Genomic DNA, 21,367 nt, shown 5'->3' on the forward strand with positions numbered 1-21,367 from the left:
CATGGTCTACAAGTGTTGCTCTGATTTCATCAGGAACACGCATGTGTCCGCCTCTTCTGCCTCTTCCTCTTCCTACTCCTCCACCACGCAGCCTCACCCCTCTTCCTCTCCTTCTTCTTGGCTGTTGTCCTTCCATTGTCAGACATTGTAACTTTCTATTGTGCTCTGGTTACCTATATACTCCCCAGTAGATTGTTCATGAGATGCTCCCTTGAGCTCATTCAGAAAACTGTCGATCATTGGTTGATCAACTCTTTTCATTAGAGAAAGTCTAGATTCACCTGGGAGGAATTTACCAATTTAGATCATATTTACAGACAAATGTCTTATGGAAATGTATATATGCTTGACATGTTATGATGGCTTGGTAAATCATTTTGCATGTGAAGACTTATATGATGAACTATAGCCTAAATGTTTTGGGGAAAGAGACTATTTGATAGATTCCTATAACAAAGCATTTTGATTAGCATGACAAAAGCAATTGATAATGTACGAAAAAACTGAGAATTGTACACAATCATTTGCATGGATGGACAAAAGCATTTGCAATTTGTTCAATGCCATGAGAAACTGCCTTTTTCATCTGCACAAATGGCATGATGATGTGAAAACTGAACAAGAACTTTTGAGAATTTCAATTCTGATGTGAGAAATGTACCAAACCAATTGAGAAAAACTGTAAAAGCCTGATTAAAGAGATGGGTCTTGAGCCTCTTTTTAAAAACATCAACAGTCTCTGCGGCCCTGAGGTTCTCCGGGAGGCTGTTCCACAATCGGGGACCATAAAAACTGAATGCCGCCTCCCCGTATGTCCTGGTTCTAACTTTTGGTATGGTTAAAAGGCCAGCACCGGAGGACCTCAGGGTCCGTGAGGGTTGATAGGGTAAAAGTAGTGCAGACAAATAAGAAGGCCCAAGACCATTAAGACACTTAAATGGTTAAAAAGCCTCTAAAATGTGTGTTGAGTTTAAAAATTCATTCACTTGATTAAAAACAAGTTTTTCTAAAATTTTACTTAAAAACGGTAAGTTGGATACAGGCCGGTAGTTATTTAAAACATTGGGGTCCAACCCACTCTTCTTCGGAAGGGGCTTCACCACCGCCGTTTTAAAGGCGGCGGGGAAGGCACCCGTCTGAAGAGAGCAGTTGACCAAATACAAAAGCTGTTCCTCAAAGAACCCATAGAGTGTTTTAAAAAACGGTGTGGGAATGGGGTCTAAAAGGCAGGTTGTGGGCTTTACCTTGGAGAAAACTCTACAAAGTGTCCCCGTATCAACCAAGGCAAAACTCTCCAGTGTTTCCTCAGGTAAAAGCATTGATCCAGGTGTGTTAAGAGTTAAAATCTGTTGAGATAAAAGACTGGATCTAATGTCATCAATTTTACCCCTGAAGTGGTCTGCAAAATCCTCACAGTAATGGTCTGTTGCTGTTTTATGGGATCTGTCAGGGTTTCCATTTGTTAGAAGATCTATTGTGGAGAAAAGAATCACGACTGGGCTAAGGTCAAAGATCCTGGACTGGGGATATGAGGGCAGTGGTGTGTTTTGTGTTGGCTGCCAGCAGATGGAGCTACAGAATGCTGATGCTACACACACACACACACACACACACACACACACACACACACACACACACACACACACACACACACACACACACACACACACACACACACACACACCCCCACCACTGTCACCAGAGTTTCTCTTCAGTCAGTCAGAAAGAGGAAGAAGAGAAGGAGGAAGGAAGAGCGTAGGAGAGGCCGACATTGACACAAATGCTCAGATCCAAGTGACGGGGCTGAGGAGGATCAACGGGTCGGCCGTCACACGTGTCTGTCTGCAGTCATGTCCTCCAGAACCGACAGTAAGACAGGTAAGTTCTCCTCACACTCTAACTGTTAGCAGCAGCGGATAAAAAACACACTTCCTGCTACTCCACCCCCACTTCAGAAGCCTCGTTTAGCTGAAGGAGTTTACGGTGATGCTCTCCTCAGTCTCACAGTTCGCATCCCTCACTTTGAGGCTGAAGAAGAAGCTCCAGTCACCGCAGACACGACAGTTTGAGCGAATCAAACAGCCCTCGTCACAGAGATCCAAACCAGCGGACCTGAACCTGCAGCCACAGGTACACACACACACACACACACTCAAACACACTTGAGCGCTCCAACACAGTCCAGGTGTTTCAGCAGGAATCCTCATCAGAACCGGAGACAGCCCTGACCCGTCAACGCCAAGATGAAAATGACTAATTTCAGACCTAGAAAAAACATTGTTGTGCTCCTACCTTTATGTGTTCATGCGGTTAATTGTGAGATTGTTGCAGTTCCACTCCTGTGTAGGGATGGAAATTGATTCCGATTCCATTTTCGATTCTGCTTAAAGATTCAGTTCTTTATCGATTCTCATTTGGAAAAAAAGGACATGAATGGGGCCAATTAGTTAATTAGTTATCTGCAGTATTATTATATTATTAGGCAAGGACATGCTAACGTTGCTGCTGCTGCTGCTGCCGGGTTGAGAATGACTGACGTTGGTCCAGAGCGGATCAAAAACGTGACATCTATTGATTGTTATTGCTGCTGTGTGCGCAAATGTTTTAGCATGTTGGTAGTATTTCCTCTCTTTGATGAAATATTCACTTGGCAAGTATTGCAAGTTCCCTGTTGTTGTCTTTTTTTACTGAAATGTAACCAAACTTGGGTGCCATGTTTACTGTTGACTGCTGGCAACAGCAATGTGCGTAAGCTATGCAACATGCGTGATGACGTCATTTGTCCCCACTGGAATCGAAACGGGAATCGTTTACAAAATTTGCAGACAATTCCAAGGAATTGAAATTTTCCAATTCAATTTTATTTATATAGCGTCTATTACAACAGAAGTTGTCTCTAGGATCTTTCCATAGACCCAGAACATAACCCCCGAGCAATTATTACATAAACATAACATAAACAATGGCAGGTAAAAACTCCCCTCGTGGGAGAAACATTGGGAACCGTTTCTGAACAAGAACTGGTTCTCGATTCCCGTCCCTACTCGTGTTATCTGGTGATGTGGCGACTGTCGTGTTCTTCATGTGTGGTCGTGAACTTATTGTTGACGTTACGTTCCCTCATATTCTGGACTTCACTGCATCACCAGTGAGTGTCGCCAACGGACAAAACCTCAGAAATGTGCGTACGACAGACATGATTTGTGCATGGAGGACCACAACTTTCCACGTTCATTTCACTGTTTGAACATCCGACACCGACGGTGAGCATGGAGAGTGGCATACGCATGTATTTTGTGCGTACGCCACTTTTTGTACATAAGGCCCCTGGTCTTTCTCACCAGCCAGAAGCGTCAGGGTCAGGCCAGTGTTGCCCCAAATCCTCCACTTTCTCAAGTCTGGGTCCTGAAGTGGACTGATATACATAATGTTACATCTTAGTTAGAATACAAGCTGCTGCGTTCTGAACTATGTGCAAACTGATCTTGAGAAAAATAAAGACCACAGCAATAAGTCCCAGATGGTAGATTTTGGGGCGTAATCTGGGCTATTTTCCACACTTTTTGCCCAGTGATGGGGCTTGCAAGTGTCCCGTGGGCCAAATGAATCCTAAAGTTCATAAGTTTTGGGAAGTGTTGTGTGGGCCCAATGTGGCCCAAAGGCACAAAGAAAACAAAGAACTGGTCCATATCTGTGAACCAAAGAAAACTGCAGATGTGGGCCAAGTTTGGGTCCAACATTCTTTCCTGTCTGGTTCTAATCAAGAAGTAAAACAGATATGAGCACCTGCCTGCAGGTCTTTTGAAGGGATGTAGGGCTTCACCTTGGCAGTGAAAAACAATTTAATTCAGCAACTGAACTGATCCGTTTATGCAGCTTAATCCCCCTGCCAGATATCTGACAACAGAGCAACATCATGAAGCCAGAGAACCAACAGATCGAACTCTCCAGACCAAGTCATTAGGTTTATTATTTTTACTGAAAGTTGAGCCAGGTTTTAAGTTCACTAAAGCTGGGCATACACTGTGCGATATTTTAAATCGTTTGATTCAGCCCCATCTCAAACTGCACGACTAGATCACTGATTTCAAAAGTTCGCAGCCCACGATTTATGGTCTCACACTGTACAACCCGATGCTCTGATGCTCCGTCTGCTCACACTATACGTTCATAATCCTCACGTCGGATTTCTGTTACTGGAACTGCAACATCAAAAAGAAGTGGAATAGGAGGAACCCCGAAGTGGGAGACACCAAAGATGCTCAGCAAAAACAAACGCGCTGCCTTGGCAATTTGTGCCATTCTGTGGGATGATAAATGAAAAAAGATCAGACAACGTCGTGATTGGACAAGGAATTGGCTGGGCAGACGTGGGAAATGCGGTCTTTTTTTTCTGCTATTAAAACATTATTTGTAATGTGAATTTGCAACACTTTTAACTACATATAATAGTTTTAGACGTGACATCAGAGATAGCGCATGCTCTCTGTGAAAGGATGAGTCCTATCGGGTCGGAGCTGCTTCAACTGTGTGATTCCTTCACAAGGAGCGACCAGGATTTCAAACACGCTTGATTTTCTTGCAATTTGTGATCGGGAGCTCGTCGTGAGGTGTTAATCTCGTCGTTACCCCACGTTTACTGCACGAGGCACGACCAACGATTGGGTCAAAATCTGGCCCGATCCAAAAAATAGTCGCACGAGTGGAAAATCGGTTCAAACTGAGGTTGTAGTGTCCTACTTAATGGGTAAACAAATCTGGATATCCTCAGAAAATCTATGGAAGAAAATATAAAGCTCTCTAAACACGTGCAGTGAAAACAGCACAGGTCCCATAAAACAGCCTTGGGGAATTCCACAATGACAGTAGCTGCAGAAAAGGAAGATAAAATATTTTCTCTCTGGTTTGACTGAAAGGAATGTAAAAGTGAAACTCTTTTACAAACTTGCCAAGCCAAGAGAATCTTGTGATCCTCAATGTCAAAGCCTGCAAACAGATCCCTGAGTCAGCAGTGAGACGCAAGTAAAAACTCTTAAAAGATGTATTTTGTCTCTTGTGACAAGATTTAAAACCAGACAAAACATGTCAAACCTCTAAGCGTTCTAAGAATTGTCTTGGATTGATTACAAAATAGCTTTCTACACGACTTTAGACAGAAATAGTCACTTAGATACTGGTTTTGTAGTTCAAGTTAAAGTTGGTTAAAGTTAGCTGAACTTATGCCACTTTTCCACTAGTCTCGCTTCACCTCGGTTCTACCCGCCACGGCCCCGTTTTGCGCTTTTGCACTCGTGCTGAGGCGGGTAGAGCCGCTCCAAGCCGATACATTTTTCTGTAACCATTCTGGCGAGGTTCTATCAGGGTTGAGCAGGGACTATTTCCGACGTCACCACCCTCCGCGCCAGTGATTGGTCGGGGGGCGGGGCCGTCACCACCCTCCACGCCTCTGATTGGTCGGGGGGCGGGGACGTCAAACGTTTGAATCAGGAACCGGGAGTCAGCGCGAGGCGACTCGCAGCGATTTTATTATACAGCACAAATGTCTGTTTGGTGATCCAACTCTGAGGTGCAGATGTTCATAAACCTGGTGGCTGAGGAGAGAATTAAAAAAGGGATGTAGACGGGCTGTTTTACTCTCAGCCATTCGCGGCTCCAGCTGATTTCTCATCTGCGCCGACACAAACAAAGGTGTTGCGCAATCGAGTACGTCACAGCAGCTTCACCACAACCTGCCCACTTCTCACCTGGCTGTGGAAAAACAAACGGGGACAAAACGGGTGGAGCCGCGCCGAGCCGTGCCGAGCCGGGCTGAGGCGGGACTAGTGGAAAAGTGGCATTAGTTACTACCAGTGTTTATCTAGATAAGGTTAGTTAAAGTTTGCTGATTCCAGTTAACCACCAGTGTTAATCAAGTCAAAGTTAGTTCAAGTTAGCTGACTTTAGTTAACCACTAGTGTTCATCAAGATATAGTCAGTTATGTAGATTGGTGACATCACTATGACCGGATAAGCAGCGTGGGCTAATGGGACGATTATTATTTTGTGTTTTTCAGTCACTAGGGTTGTTATCAGAGCAGCAGCAGGCCGTCGTCACATCTCTGCAGTACTTCAAAGCTCTGGTGGACAGATTGGGAGTGGACAGACCTGGAGAGAACAAACTGGCCCTAGACCAGTCTATGGTGGGCGGCCTGCTGGGCGGAGCCTCTGGTGGAGTCCTGGAGGCCGTTCAGATTCTGGTGCAACTGGAGCCACACCTGCGGAACAGGTACGTTCCATTTGGTGTGTGAAGGTGGTCATCAGAGCGTCTCTACGGTGGCCGACCAGGGCCAAACGCACTGAAACGGCCTAATGCGTCTCAGTTAAGGAAAACGACTTCAAGTACAGAAACGATTCAAATTCACAAACTCAAAACGAGGTACAAAAAGAGGAACGTGGTGCAAATGAAAAAACGTGCTGCAAAAAACAAAGACGAATGCAGCATCATCAAACGCGCTGCAAATAGAGAAACGATGCAAAGCACAAAACGATATAAAACAAGAAACCATCTTCAAAAGAAAAATGCTTCATAACCGGTCACTACAACCGGAAGTGCTCCAAACCTGCAGGGGGCGCTCTCAGCGTAACAGAGACCGAACAGCTGACTGAACCACAGTGTTTACATCCATGGTTTAAACATACAGCGGGAACGGTAATGTGATTTTTATCTGACTATATTTATATACGATGTTTATATCACTGTACAACGCTGTACATTGTATCGTCTGGTCTAAAATATAATAAAGAAACGTTTCGTAATGGATGTAAACACTGTGGTTCAGTCAGCTGTTCGGTCTCTCTCTACATCCCGTGTGTCTGTCCATTGAGCTGTTACGCCGAGAAGATGGTTTTTGAAGATGGTTTCTTGTTTTTATTGTTTTGTGCTTTGCATCGTTTCTCTATTTGCAGCGTTTGATGATGCTGCATTTGTCTTTGTTTTTTGCAGCACGTTTTTTCATTTGCACCACGTTCCTCTTTTTGTACCTCATTTTGAGTTTATGAATTTGAATCGTTTCTGTACTTGAAGCTGTTTTCCTTAACTGAGATGCATTAGGCCGTTGCAGTGCGTTTGGCCCTTGTCGGCCACCGTACGTCTCCTCATCCCATCGCTCCTCCTTACAGGAAATCCATCTCTGCCTGTCTCACCCGTCTCTACCGTTCACTGGCCCACCTGATTAACTGGGTTGATCAGGTGATCCTACAGGGCGTCTCCCATGACAACAAAGAGTCCACAGAGAGCGTTACCACGGTGATCAGGGGGGTGCTGAACAATGTCAAGGTGAGAATGTTTCAGCTCTCATCGTCCTCCTCCCTGTCAGTGTCCCATCATCCTGTCCATAGCCTTCCGTTGAGCTGCGATCTAATAGCTTTAGTTTTCTCTGGTCCGTCAGGAACTTGTTCGACTCGCTGGAGAGAGACGGGAATGCTCCGCCCCCTCATCTCCTGTTCAATCGCAGTCAGGATTGTTTGGTGATCAGAAGACAACCGAGAAAACTTCCCCCTGCAGGAGTGCCGCAGAAAATGATGGGGGATTAAAGATGGAGACAACAGGAGAGGAGGAAGTTGACTTAGCTCCTCCAAAACCTGTCATGCCCCTCCTCCATGTGACCCCACCACCAGGACTGAAGTGAGTCACGTGAGAGATCTTTTTTAGAGGTTCTGGTCTGGTCTTGATCAGTCTAGGGCTGCAAGTCTGGGTCAGCTGGTCTGGTGCACGCTGGATCTGTCTGGTTAGACGTGTAGTCAAGACCGCCTAAACCAAGACCAAAACTAGTTCAGCTCAAGACCGAGACCGAGACAAGAATAAAACCTAGTAATGTCCTGATCCTGCATGATTGTAGAACATCAGCTCCATCCTGGTTCAGCTAGTTTCCAAATGAGCTTGTATTCAACTGCAGCACAATAACACAGAGAAGTGGATGATGATGTTGAACTCACTATAAATGTTTTCATCCATCAGCTGAGATCAGATATGTGTGGCGACTGCACTACCGCTATTTCTACACTATTGGAGGATTGACTCCAGTGCTTTTAAGGATTGACACGACTATTAACTAGTCCCAAAGTCCTCTAGTAGAATAACCGGCCTCCAACACCCCTTTCCACCTCAGACAAGTAATGAATAGTAAATGTTACTGATTTCATCAAATCAAATGCAAAATACAAATAGTTTGCAAAACTGTACATTAACAGGAGGGAAGAACTGGTGATCACAAGATTCTGTCACCTTGGTGTGCAGCGACATCTCAGTTATCTGAGACCGAGACAAGACCAAGACCACAAATAAGTGGTCTTGAGACCAAGGCCAGTCTCGAGAACTACAAGTCTACCGCTGGTTAAATACTGTAAGCAAATGCAGACAGCAGACACTGAGGTGGTCGGAGGGGGGGACTGCAGGTCAGCATGCATCTATACAAACATGCACACAAGAGAATAATGGTGAACAATGATGGTTATAAGATACTTATAATTAATAACTGAGAAAGGAAAGAGAAGGAGGGGTGATGGGCACCGCCCAGTGGATCATGTTAGTGTCCCCCTGCAGTGTAGCTCCATAGCAGCGTAGCTCTATAGCAGCGTAGCTCTATAGCAGTGTAGCTCTATAGCAGCATATCTAGGATGAAGCTCTGTTTCAGACCAGCTGCTCTAGTCTGGTCCTGCAGCTGCAGCTACGACTACTGGCCCTAAACACACTAGAGTTTACACTAATTAGAGGTTTACTGAACACTAACTAAAGGCTTTACTAAACAGACAGGTTTTAATTTTGGTTTTAAAGGTGGAGGTGGTGTCAGCCTCCTTAACCCAGATTGGAAGTTGTTTCCATAGTAACGGTTCCTGATAGCAGAAGAACCGTCCTCCAAATCTACATTTGGATACTCTAGGAACTACGAGTAAACCTGCACTCTGAGAACAGAGAGCTCTGCCAGGAACATAAGGCACTATCAGGTCTTGCAAATATCGTGTAGCTAGGCCGTTTTGGTCTTTATACGCAAGTAATACAATTTTGAATTGGATTCTAAATTTTACGGGTAGCCAATGGAGCGACTCTAACACTGGAGAGACTCTTGTTGATTCCTGTCAGCACTCGCACTTCTGCATTTTGGATCAGCTGGAGCCTATTCAATTAGTTTTTCAGCATCACTCCAGGAGAGGATGTTCTAATTATGATTCTGGATTATACTTCCCAATGGCTGCATGTATAAACTGAACAAGATTGGTCCAAGCACTGAACCCTGTGGAACACCATAGCAGACCCTCAACTGTTCTGAATGAACCTCGTGTACATGAACAAACTGGAATCTGTCAGATAGATATGAAAGATATTATCCAGCTGCTCTGGATCAGTCTGGGTCCACTCGTCCCTTTCGGGTCAGTTGGTCTGGATCAGCTGATGTGAGCTTCCTGGGATCTTGAGTCAGGCAGAAAACAGTGGTGTCTTAAAACCATGAGGCTAGAGCGAGGACACTAATAGAACTGTGGATGAAACAAGAAGTACAACACATAGCCCCCACCGCACACTTCCTGTCTGCTTTAACTTTAGCAGCAGCAGCAGAAGAAGTGGGAGTGAGGGCGACGGAAAGACGAGAGCAGGCAGTTTCAGTGGTTTCCAGCTTCTCTTTTACAGGAAATAAAGATGTTAGTGGTCCTTATCAGCGGATCCTCCATTTCTTTAGACCTAAACTTAGAGCTGTACAAGGTCTGGGTCCAGAACAGAGTCACAAACAGCAGGGAGGTGGAGCAGTCGTGCCAGTGTTTTGCCAGGTGTTCAGGGGGCAGTTGAAGGTTCTGATGAGGTACTCACATTGTTTTTAAGACATCAGAGTCAGCAGTAGGAAGTTGAAGTAATGGTTTCCTGTCTGGCTTCATCAGTGTCTCACATGGTGGTGGAGGAGTTTTGGGCCATTCTTCTTTCCAGTGTTGCTTCAATTCATTAAGGTTTATGGATATTGACTAAAATAACAACAATACGCCCCGGTCTGACCTCACCCCTCATTGCAATATATAAATTACCAATTCTAATTCTAATCACTATTCTTGGCATTATCATGATATATTGTTTCATAGTGTATTATTATATTAAGTTATGAAATCTCATAGGATGTTAAACTATAGTATTATTATATTGTTATATATATAGTATGGTGATATCTTTTTGTTACGCTATTATAGTATTATATATATTTATATTATATCGTGCTATATTACATCACTCTATATGATAATTATTTATTTGTTTATTTAGTTATTTTCAAATTAATATTCTTAATCTATTTATCTACTTTCATTATATTATTTACACACACACACACACACACACACACACACACACACACACACACACACACACACACGCACACACACCTAGATACATATCATTGTAACTGATGTCGTCTTTTGTCACTGTTTGTACTGTACGTTAATAAAATATAATAAATAAAAAAAATAAAATAAAATAGCAACAACATAGGTTTAAAACTCCACACCAGTCTGTTAGAACTGAAAAAAATCCACTGACAAGTGGACTGACGAAGTCCACTTGTCTTGTTTTAAGCCTTTAGCCAACAATCCCATATTCTGACTCCTCTATGCTTGACAGTTTGAGGTGTTTTTGCTGAGATGCTGTTTGGTTTTCTCCAAACACGGTTCTGAACATTAAGACCAAAAATCTCCACTAACGTCTCATGTGTCCAAAGAGCATTGTTCCTGAGGTCTGCTGACTTCATCAGAAGCAGTTTTGTGAAGCATTACATGGTCTGATCTTGGGGTAATTCGACTGGAATGTCCACCTCTGATTCTTGTTTTCCACTACTGAATAATGTTTTCATTGTAGAACATTAAACTACGTATTGTTTGAAAATCTGTTTATAGCTCTTTCCAGTTTAACATGGAACCATTGTTTCTCCCTCTTGACATTGAATTAGCACATATTTGGTGTTTACCTGTCTATCTCTCTCAGTCCTCCAGCTCTGCCTCCTAAAAGGCGCTCATCATCATTGGTTCCCGCCCCCGTCCCCTTCCTCGCCCCTTGCAAGGTTGCCATAGTAGCACCAATGAGACACGAGCCTGAAGCAGACACACAGCTTGAACAGGTATGCACATCTGATCTCCTTAAACACACATTTGTAAATACATGCATTTCCAAGAAAATTATGTATGGGAAGTATTTCCTGCAGCGTGGTTCTGTCTTGTTTTTCTGTCCCATTTTTGACTTTTACATTGAAAATATTGATCTTAAACTGAATGCAAGCAGAAACAACAATCCCCAGACCAGATTCAGTCTGAAAACGGCCGGATGCAGACAAGATTCAGTCCAATTTCAGACCAGATTAAGGCCAGAATTAGGCCAGTTTCAAGCATGGTTAAGGCCATATTCAGTTAGATTAAGACCATATTTAGTCCAGATTCAATCCAGATTTAGTCCAGATTCAAATCAGATTCGGTCAAAATTCTGGCTACTTTCAGGCCAATATGAACACATTAAAGCTGGTCTTTGATAATTCTTCAACTCAAGCTGGAAGAGCAGATAGACATTTAATTGTCTGACTAAAGACTCAGACTCTTCAGCAGGGTTTGAAATGACCATGTTTTGCCCTAGAAAATAACCCACCTTGCATTTTGGGGGCCCTCTAGTGGCACCAAAGTCCTCTGCATCTGTATAGTGTGTACATGAAAGGAAACATACGTGTCTCTGACAAATTGAGGTCCAAACTGCACAGAGATACAGTAACAATTAGACCAAGTATTCACAGCTCTGTTCATAGCAACTGATGTTTAAGGTGGTGGAGCCAGATACTCAGCTTGACTCCACCTACCTGTTCTACAGGGATTGTCTCTTGAAATTGGTGTTGAACCTTTGTGCTGGCCAACTCCTCAGTGTAGTGGATGCATTTGTGGGAGGAGCTAAAGATGGGGATTCTGAATGATTCTGGATATGTGATGTCACAGTTCCCAGCTGATCTGAACAACTCACTGAAGTATTTTCAGACTGAGGTAGCCTCAATCAAACTGACACGGTCCTCCTCAGCACACAAAGAAGTGATTTCTTCCCTCTTCTTCTTTTTTGTCTCTATAATGTGTCCCCTTTTAGTTTTCACAAGCCATTATGTTGGTCGAAACGGAAACAAAAACCAGAACCACATGAGGTCTCAGTCCTGGGAGCTGTTTCACAAACGAGGTCCAACAAACGAACTCCGGGTCCAAAAAACAAACTGGGATTCAAAGAACTACGGGTCCAAAAATTAACTCGGACTCAAAGAACTCCGGGTTTCAGGTGTTCAGAGTTGGTTCAGTCAACTTGCCTTTGAGTTACCTCGTCCTATTTTTCTCAGCTAGAACTGAACATACTACTGCAATCATTTGATGAATACAAACACATATTAAATTCAGTTCAGTTCAGTTTTATTTATAAAGCGTCTATTAGAACACAAGTTGTCTCCAGGATCTTTCCAGAGACTAGAACATGACCCCCGATCAATTATTACATAAACACTTCTGCCTCATCCACTTTCTAATGTAATAAAATATAATAGTTCAGTATCCATGTCGTGATTAACAAAACTAACATTTGCAAGTAAATATGAACTTTTATAATTAACCTGAGGTATTAAGTCTGAAGTATGCAAGTATACGCAATATTTGTGATGCCTGGAAGGATCATATGTGACTGTGACAAAAAAAGAACCAACACTCTTTAAAGACCATCAGGATGTCACAGTTACAAGTCTGATCTGACAGCATTAAAATTTACTCTGATCATTGATGTATTTTTCTGACGTAAATGCAACATGTCGTTCAGACGTCTAAAATGTTATATGTATACGTTATATGATGGATTGTCTGGTAAACCTGAGCTGGTTTCAGGTTCACGAAGGGGACGAGACAGAAAGCTACTCAGGGTTTGTTGAAGTGAACCTGCTCTTGGTCAGGTTTACTTCCCAGATTTAGTTACCACGGTAACAGATTCTGCACATGAGTTATCTCGCTTTGTGAAACGGACCCCTGGAACGTTCCTGAGAGGTTTCATGCTGTAAATAAACGTCAGCATGACCTCCTCATTAATTACTGCAGATGAGCGAGGTCACGTATGAGCAGTACTCGAGTTGTAAAAGAAAATCAGGGGGGATGGTGGATTTTATCATATGGATACAGATAATTTGTGCTGATTACAAATAATATAATATATTATAAATAATAGCAATGACCAAAACACCTGCAGAAATACTGCAGGAATGACATAGCAGCAGTTAAATGCAGCCTTCTGTAAGCTTTAAATATCCACTGGGCTTACATCAAATACATCAAAACACAACAATAAAAAACACTTTTCTGAACTTATCAATATGACTCTGTCCTTCACAGGATAAGTAAAATGGATCACTGCAAAAACTCAAAATCTTAACAAGAATATTTGTCTTATTTCTAGTTAAAAAGTCTTATTTTAGTAAAAAGAAAATCTCATTACACTTAAAACAAAACTCATCACTGGAAAAAACAACAATTTTCACCTGTTTCAAGTAGATTTTCACTTAAAATAAGTAGAAAAATCTGCCAGTGGAACAAGATTTTCTTTGCTTGTAATGAGAAGATAAATCTGGCAGATTTTTCTACTTATTTCAAGTGAAAATCTACTTTAAACAGGTGAAACTTGTCAAATAAGTTATTTTTCTGGTGTTATTTTTCTGGTGATGACTCTAAATGTTGAAATAGCAGTAAAACCACATTCATTGATGAAATGACATAAGGGATGGAAAGGGGGGATGGCAGTTTTACAGGGGGGGTGATTTGGACCGTTTTTATTTCAGGGGGGGATGCCACCCCCCCTCATCCCCCCTCAACTCCAGTACTGTGTATGAGTGGATTCATGCAGCTGACCAGTGAGCCCTGGACTAGGAGTCCAGACTGGATATCAGCTTGGAAACTGGTCACATTCTGTTAATATTAAAAATATTGACAATGATAGCAATAATAACACATTCTGAATATGCCTGTCAAAGACGCTATAATTACATGATCTTTGCTGCTCACTCTGGAAACTGTTGTTCTTGTACCTTTTAGATTTAACTGCTGCTTTTGTCACATTACACGAGCACATATTAGTTATTAAGGTGGGTGGGCATCTTGTGATTGGGGTGAACGTGTTCATTCTGTTAATTCCGTCTGTTCGGGTCAGCAGGGTCAACTCCCGCCAACATAGCGGCTTCTATAAACCCAAGAACAGGCTTCAGAAGTCTCTTCTGAAACCTGCAACTGTCATAACGTTTGTTGGACCTCGTCTCTTTATACCAGGGGTCGGCAGGCCCAAAATGTTTTAGAGCCATATTGGACCAAAAACACAAAAAGAAAAAATGTCTGGAGCCGCAAAAAATGAAGTTTTGTATAAGCCTTAGAATGAATGCAACACATGCTGCATGTATCTATATTAGTTATAACTGGGGGAAGATTTTTTTTTTCATTATGTACTTCGAGAAAAGAGTTGAAGTCCAAATGTCGAGGAAATAGTCAAAATTTCATAGAAAAAGTCGAAATGTTGAGAAAAAAGTCGAAATGTTGAGAAAAAAGTCAAAATGTCGAGAAAAAAGTTGAAATGTTGAGGAAAAAGTCGAAATGTCGAGAAAAAAGTCAAAATGTCGAGAAAAAAGTAGAAATGTCAGGAAAAAAGTTGAAATTTTGAGAAAAAAGTTGAGAAAAAAAAGAAATAAAAGGTCAAACATTTTTGAAAAAGCTCCAGGGAGCCACTAGGGTGGCGCTAAATAGCCGCGGGTTGCCGACCCCCGCTTTATACAGTCAATGGTCACCTCCTTCTGGTCCTCCTCGTCCTCCTGTCCTCGCTGCTTTTTCTCCAGCGTGGGTCACAGATCTTCGAGACATTGGATTACTTTGCAACATATGTGAAACCTACAAATCCCACGTTAGGACGCACCTGAATAACCCCCCCACCCCACCCCCACCTTTAATCATCAGTGTCTGTGTGTGTGTTTCAGGAGTTGGAGGACGACTGTTTGAAGCGGTTCTCTTCTTCTTCTGCAGACTCAGTGTACACCATGAACTCTGGTAACACACTAACACACATACACGTTTCCGGTCTGAGCAGGGGCTGGGGCGGTAGTGAAGTAATTTCCTGTCAGCTGACACTTTGAGTGTAACTGTCTGCTGCCCCCTGCTGGACACATTCAGGGTTTTATCTACATAAAACAATGAGGCCTCAGCTGCCGGATCCCCTGAAATGATATCATGAAAAATAGATGAATAATCGAGATGTGTCAGATTCATGCCGTTATTTTCATATTATTCACAAGAATGTTAACGTGCACTTTTATGTAGTCTTTGCTAAGTTCTCCCTGGTACATGTGCAGCATGTTTTGTTGTCCATATCATGGTATTTAATTTCTTATTGGGCCAAGTCCATTTATGGCGCTTTTCCACTAGTACCTACTCAGCCCGACTCAACTCGACTCAACTCAACTCGACTTGCCCTTGTTTCTTTTCAATACCCAGATCAGAAGTAGCAGGTTGGAGGAAGCTGCTGTGACGTATTTGATTGTGTGATCTAAACGAAGAAGACAACAACACTAAAGATGTTTGATATCAAGTTAAAAAATGAGAGTGAAAGAAGCTTCAAGCGGCGACGCTTTTGTTTTCTTTTAGTTTGTCTGAAAAGTCATCTGGAGCCGTGAGCAGCTATGAAGAGACAGAACTCCTGGTAGATCTGGTCGTTCCTTATCTCCGTCTAGATCCCTTTTTAATTCTCTCCTCAGCACCAGGTTTATGAACATCTGCACCTCAGAGTTGGATCATGAAACAGACTTTTGCTGCCATTGCTGGTTGAATAAAATGAACAAGAATCCGTCAGAGTCTCTTTCTCTGATTTCCTCCTCCTGACTCAGACGTCTGACTCCAACCCCCCGACCAATCAGTGGCCTGTAGTGTGATGATGTCAGATACAGCTGACTCAGCAGCTTAGAACCTCGGCAGAATAGTTACAGAAAAGTATCAACTCTGCACATTAGACCCCTAGTGGAAAAGCGCAAAACCGAGTCGAGTCGAGTCGGGCTGAGTAGGTACTAGTGGAAAAGCGCCATTAGTCCACTTGTATCCCTCATGGGTCCCTATATCTGGCCAAAACACGCTTCTTGTTTGGAGTCCGTAATGCTGAACCCATAAGTAACCTGTAACACTTAGTTTCATTTTAAACCCAAACCCACTTCGGACCCTCCTGGCCCACTTTTCAGGCAGATGGACCACATGACTGGCTGGATTGGACTTGTTGCTCTGAATCTTTTTCTTCCTCTATCATTGTGGTTCTGAAGCTGGATGAAGACTTAGATGCAGACTTACATGAATAGATAAAGACGTAGATGAAGATGTAGAAGTAGATGAAGACTTAAGCCTGAATTATGGTTCTGCGTCAAATCGACGCCGTGCCTACACTGTGACGCCGTCATGAACCCTTCGGACTTCTCCGTCACTCCATTTCTCCGCGGTGCAGTACCCCCGTGACCGCTAATTCACGATCTTTTCCTGAATGGTTTATCCAACTTTTTCCGGTCACAGTGAATCAAAGAGATAAGGACAACTATTGTGCAAAAAACCAAAACAAAAAAAATCACACATACACGAAGAAAAGAGCGCTGAAAGTTCACGACTGCTTCAAACCGGAAACCGGAAATGTGTTGCTACCAAGTGAACCAATCGCAGCCCTCTCGTCTGCATTTGGTCTGCGTCGCCTTGACGCGTAGTTAGAATTTTTGGGAGGTGCAGGTCAGTGATGGCGTCAGTGACGCCGTAGGGTCTGCGTCGACGTGTACCCTACGGCGTAGGCACACCGTCGTTTTGACGCAGAACCATAACTCAGCCTTTAGATGAAGGCTTGATGAAGACGTAGATGTTGATGTAGCTGTAGATATAGACTTTGAAGAAGACATAGATGAAGAAGTAAATGTAAATTGAGACTGAGATTCAGACTTACATGAATAGATAAAGACATACACCTAGATGAGGACCTACTTTTTTTTTTTTTTTTTTTTCCAAAAAAAAAAAATATGAGGACCTACTTAGATTTAGCTGTAGACGTAAATGAAGACTTCGAAGATGTATTGTAGATGATGACGTAACGAACAGACAACTGAACTGGTCCATGAGGGACAACGTAGTTGATGAAGTTCAAGGTTGAGTTCAGGGTGTGATGAACTTCCTTTCTAAAGAAACCCCCTTGAATCAGATACGGTCCTGGTTCTAGTCGGACCAGACCTCTGGTAGTGCTGCAGGATGTTTGAAGGCCACACTGACTGCTTGTCTTGTTCTCAGAGGACGATCCAGACTACGAGTTCCTCCTCAAGGACCTGTCCTCGTCTGAAGCGCTGCCCCCTCTCCCGTCCACCGTGCCCCCTGCCCTGCCCCCTGCCCTGCCAGAGAAGACACGCCGCAGCTCCGCAGGTGAGGATACACCTGACCGCCCCCCGGGAAACATCAAACAAACAAAGAGGGCTAGTGTAAGGACCTTGACTCAAAGGAGGACTCAAATGCACGACTCCAGGAACAAAAAGAGTATTTATTCAAAAAAGGAGCAAAAAGGGTCATAGCAACAGAAAACTACGGTGGCCGAGACCCGCCATTGCTGAAAATAAAAGTAACGCTGCAAACAGAAACAAACGCCGCTGCAAATAAAATAAACGCTGCAAACAAAAAGAAACGCCGCTGCAAATAAAAGAAATGCTGAAAATATAAAGAAACCTTGCTGCAAATAAAAGAAACGCCGCAAAAACGAAACAACAAAAAAAAATTACACGTAGCGACGTGGAACACTAACCTTTTCACTTATTTTCTTGTATGTTGTTCTTCTTTTTCCTCCCTCTTCTTATTTCTTCCTTTCCACTTACATCTTCTTCGTTTTCTTCTTCTCCTCTCACGTAAGAAACACCGGTGCATCAGCAAAAATAGTCCCCGGTAATTCACTTCGGTTGTGGCTTTTTTATTTGCGTCATTTTTTTTTATTTGCAGCGGCGTTTATTATTTTATTTGCAGCAGGGTTTCTTTATATTTTTAGCGTTTCATTTATTTGCAGCGGCGTTTGTTTTTATTTGCAGCGTTTCTTTAATTTGCAGCGGCGTTTGTTTTTATTTGCAGCGTTTCTTTAATTTGCAGCGGCGTTTGTTTTTATTTGCAGCGTTTCTTTAATTTGCAGCGGCGTTTGTTTTTATTTGCAGCGTTTCTTTAATTTGCAGCGGCGTTTGTTTTTATTTGCAGCGTTTCTTTAATTTGCAGCGGCGTTTGTTTTTATTTGCAGCGTTTCTTTTATTTGCAGCGGCGTTTGTTTCTGTTTGCAGCGTTACTTTTATTTTCAGCAATGGCAGGTCTCGGCCACCGTAGAAAGCACTCTTGACGAGGAAAATCCCAGGCTGAACAAAAAGCGCTCTCAGGGAGGATCAATCTATCACAAACTTCAGGTACAAAATATGGCGATGTGACGACACTTGACTATACTCGACGTGAGGCAACGAACTGGCAACAAGACGAGGGGAGACTATTTATACATGAGGTAGGGGAACACAGGTGGAGCCAATCAGGGGCGGAGTTGACGATCACACAAAGGGGGGAAGTCAGGATCTGCAACGAGAGGGAAAAGGTGAGTATCAAAATAAAACAGGAAGCGCGTGATGAGACTGGACATAAGCACACAATACCACAATGACTAAACATGAAATGAACACAGACATGACATGAAACATGAGACACTAAACCTGAACATGACTGACACTAACACCTTTGACGAGACACAACAGCTAGCATGGGTAGAGCAGTAACATACTGGAATAAGCTTCCACTACATTTAACCATTGAATTGAATAGAAATTTTATTTCGAATATGAAACAGTAGTGAATACAAAACAAAACAATAATCATCAATAATAAATAAATGTGAATAAGAAAACTAAATAAACAAAAATATAAATAAAAACATGCACCCATCATAATTAACTAGCTCGAAAAGGAGTAGGAAGAAGTAAAAACGTATTAAATCCTACCCCCTAAACTCTATTTCATTATAATCAAAATTAATTTTATTTCTATAAAAAAACATGATAAAAAATAAAGCTAGATTCAAAAATAAATTATCAAAAGCAGTACTTAGCAAGGAAGTCAGTTTTAGTTAGTTGGTTTATTCTGAAATTCTTGGTTTATTCTGAAATTCTGAGTGTGTACAATTGAATATTTTTGGTTGTTTGGTTCTGGCTGGTTTCAACAATTTAAGGGTTGAATTCCATTATATCTCAGATCATTTTTGTTTAGATTTAGTTATGTTTTAATTGTAAGGATTGTAAATGCATTTAACGTACATACTTAGTATTGCCCTTGGACAGTACAGTTTCAAGTGGCATTTGTAAATGTAAACCGTTGTTGTTGTACCGTGCTCATGTGGTTAAATGGCTTTTTGATGAAAAAAACAGTAGTTAATCTATGAAATCCCCCCCAGATTCCTTTAAATTTTTTTGTTCCTCAAAGACTTCAACTTTCACAGATACTCACGTTATGATCATAACCACTTATTTGTGTTGTGTCTGAGTAGGAGAAAAAAAACATCAGTAACATCCCTACATTTTTTTAAAAAGTGCTCTATAAATAAAATTGATGATGATGATGATTATTATTATTATTATTATTTTATTTTATTTTTTATTGTTTATGTGTGCAATGTTGGACCCCAGGAAGAATAGTCTTCACTGCAGTGAGGACTAATGGGGATCCCTAAATAAATAAACGTTGCTGTCATCTTACTGGCTCCTTTTCTCTCAGGTGTTCTTCATTCAAACAGCCCGTCTTCTTTTGACTTTGAGTCCCCCCCTTTGGACGACCCGAGCTACGATGAACCCGAGTCCGAGTGTCTGTCCCCCACCAAGACGCCCCCGCCCCTCCCTGAGAAGAAACGCCACAGTGAGCAGAAGCACAGCAGCTGATACAAATATTGTGCTTGATTTACTTAAAAAAGATAAGTCAACTTTTTGCATGAGATTATTATGTAGATCTTAAATTGCCTTAAATTTTTTAAAGTAGATCAAGCAAGATATTTTTTACTGTGGTGTTGTACTTAAACAAATAAAGCATGTTTAATCTAAACGTTGGTCAATCTGCCCAATAGGTTAAAATTGTTAAAGGAAAAGTAAATACAACAAGATAATTGCTTGTTGTTTGTGTGTGAATGAAAAGTTTGCCTGGGATTACATAAATACTGCTGGTTAAGGATAAAATGCACAATGTCTTGTTTTTTGAACAAATGCAGATTAAGTTCAAAACTAGATGTATTCATGTAAAGCAACAAACTTCATTTTTAATTGTTAATATTACAGATTTAAATATGTTATATTTACATGCGCTTAGATTTATTTTTTTCAGTGCAGCTGTTTGATCACCGATCCCCAGGATACAACCTGAAATGTTTGTTCCTACGTGTCTCTGTCCTTCCCCACCCCCTCACCTGTTCCAGTCCATCAGTACCTGCAGATCTGTTCGTCCTACAGCGATCAGTCTCCAGTTGAGTTCTATCAGCGGCCGCCGCTCCTCAGTCAGAGGAACATCAGCAGGCATCGGGAGTTGGATGCCGTCGACCCGCTGTCTTCTTCACACCCGGATGTACAGTCCTTGCCCTCACCTGAGCTCCCCCCAGCACCTGCTCTTCCACCAAAGAAGAAGCAGCAGGTCAAGAAGAAAGGGAAAAAATGTAGTTAGGAGATGTTCTGCTGATGAACTCACCTGGATTTTATTTTCATGTCATTAACAGGATTCAAATGACAAACACACCGAAGAGGGTCAGAATGATGAGAGGTGACACACACACACACACACACACACACACACACACACACACACACACACACACACACACACACACACACACACACACACACACACACACACACACACACACACACACACACACACACACACACACACACCATAAGGGGAAAGAGAAGACCAACCAGGTAGAGCAGGAAATGAGAGATAGGAAAGAGAGGATTACTAACACTAACTAGAGGTTTATTAACAATAACTAGAGGTTTATTAACACTAACTAGAGGTTTACTAACACCAACTAGAGGTTTACTAACTAACTAGAGGTTTACTAACAATAAATAGAGGTTTACTAACACTAACTAGAGGTTTACTAACAATAACTAGAGGTTTATTAACAATAAATGGAGGTTTACTAAACACTAACTAGAGGTTTACTAACAATAAATAGAGGTTTACTAACAATAACTAGAGGTTTACTAACACTAACTAGAGGTTAACTAACACTAACTAGAAGTTTACTAACAATAACTAGAGGTTTACTAAC

At 42.1% G+C, this 21,367-nt stretch overlaps 1 protein-coding gene across 1 annotated transcript in view; it reads left to right on the forward strand.

Moving 5' to 3' along the window:
* The first annotated feature begins 1,734 nt into the window (after positions 1–1,734).
* The window catches only part of LOC133450760 (rap guanine nucleotide exchange factor 1-like), a 29,019-nt gene continuing 9,386 nt past the window's right edge, over positions 1,735–21,367 (forward strand). Inside the window, exons 1-11 of the mRNA XM_061729616.1 lie at positions 1,735–1,878; positions 2,000–2,130; positions 6,054–6,265; positions 7,159–7,315; positions 7,428–7,663; positions 10,994–11,126; positions 15,018–15,087; positions 17,341–17,469; positions 19,828–19,965; positions 20,516–20,727; positions 20,810–20,853. Coding sequence (XP_061585600.1) covers positions 1,851–1,878; positions 2,000–2,130; positions 6,054–6,265; positions 7,159–7,315; positions 7,428–7,663; positions 10,994–11,126; positions 15,018–15,087; positions 17,341–17,469; positions 19,828–19,965; positions 20,516–20,727; positions 20,810–20,853 — 1,490 coding nt within the window. The 5' untranslated portion in view covers positions 1,735–1,850. The remainder of the gene's footprint in view (positions 1,879–1,999; positions 2,131–6,053; positions 6,266–7,158; positions 7,316–7,427; positions 7,664–10,993; positions 11,127–15,017; positions 15,088–17,340; positions 17,470–19,827; positions 19,966–20,515; positions 20,728–20,809; positions 20,854–21,367) is intronic.

Source organism: Cololabis saira, chromosome 9 (assembly GCF_033807715.1).
Source record: "Cololabis saira isolate AMF1-May2022 chromosome 9, fColSai1.1, whole genome shotgun sequence".
In the NCBI taxonomy this organism is placed as follows: Eukaryota; Metazoa; Chordata; class Actinopteri; order Beloniformes; family Belonidae; genus Cololabis; species Cololabis saira.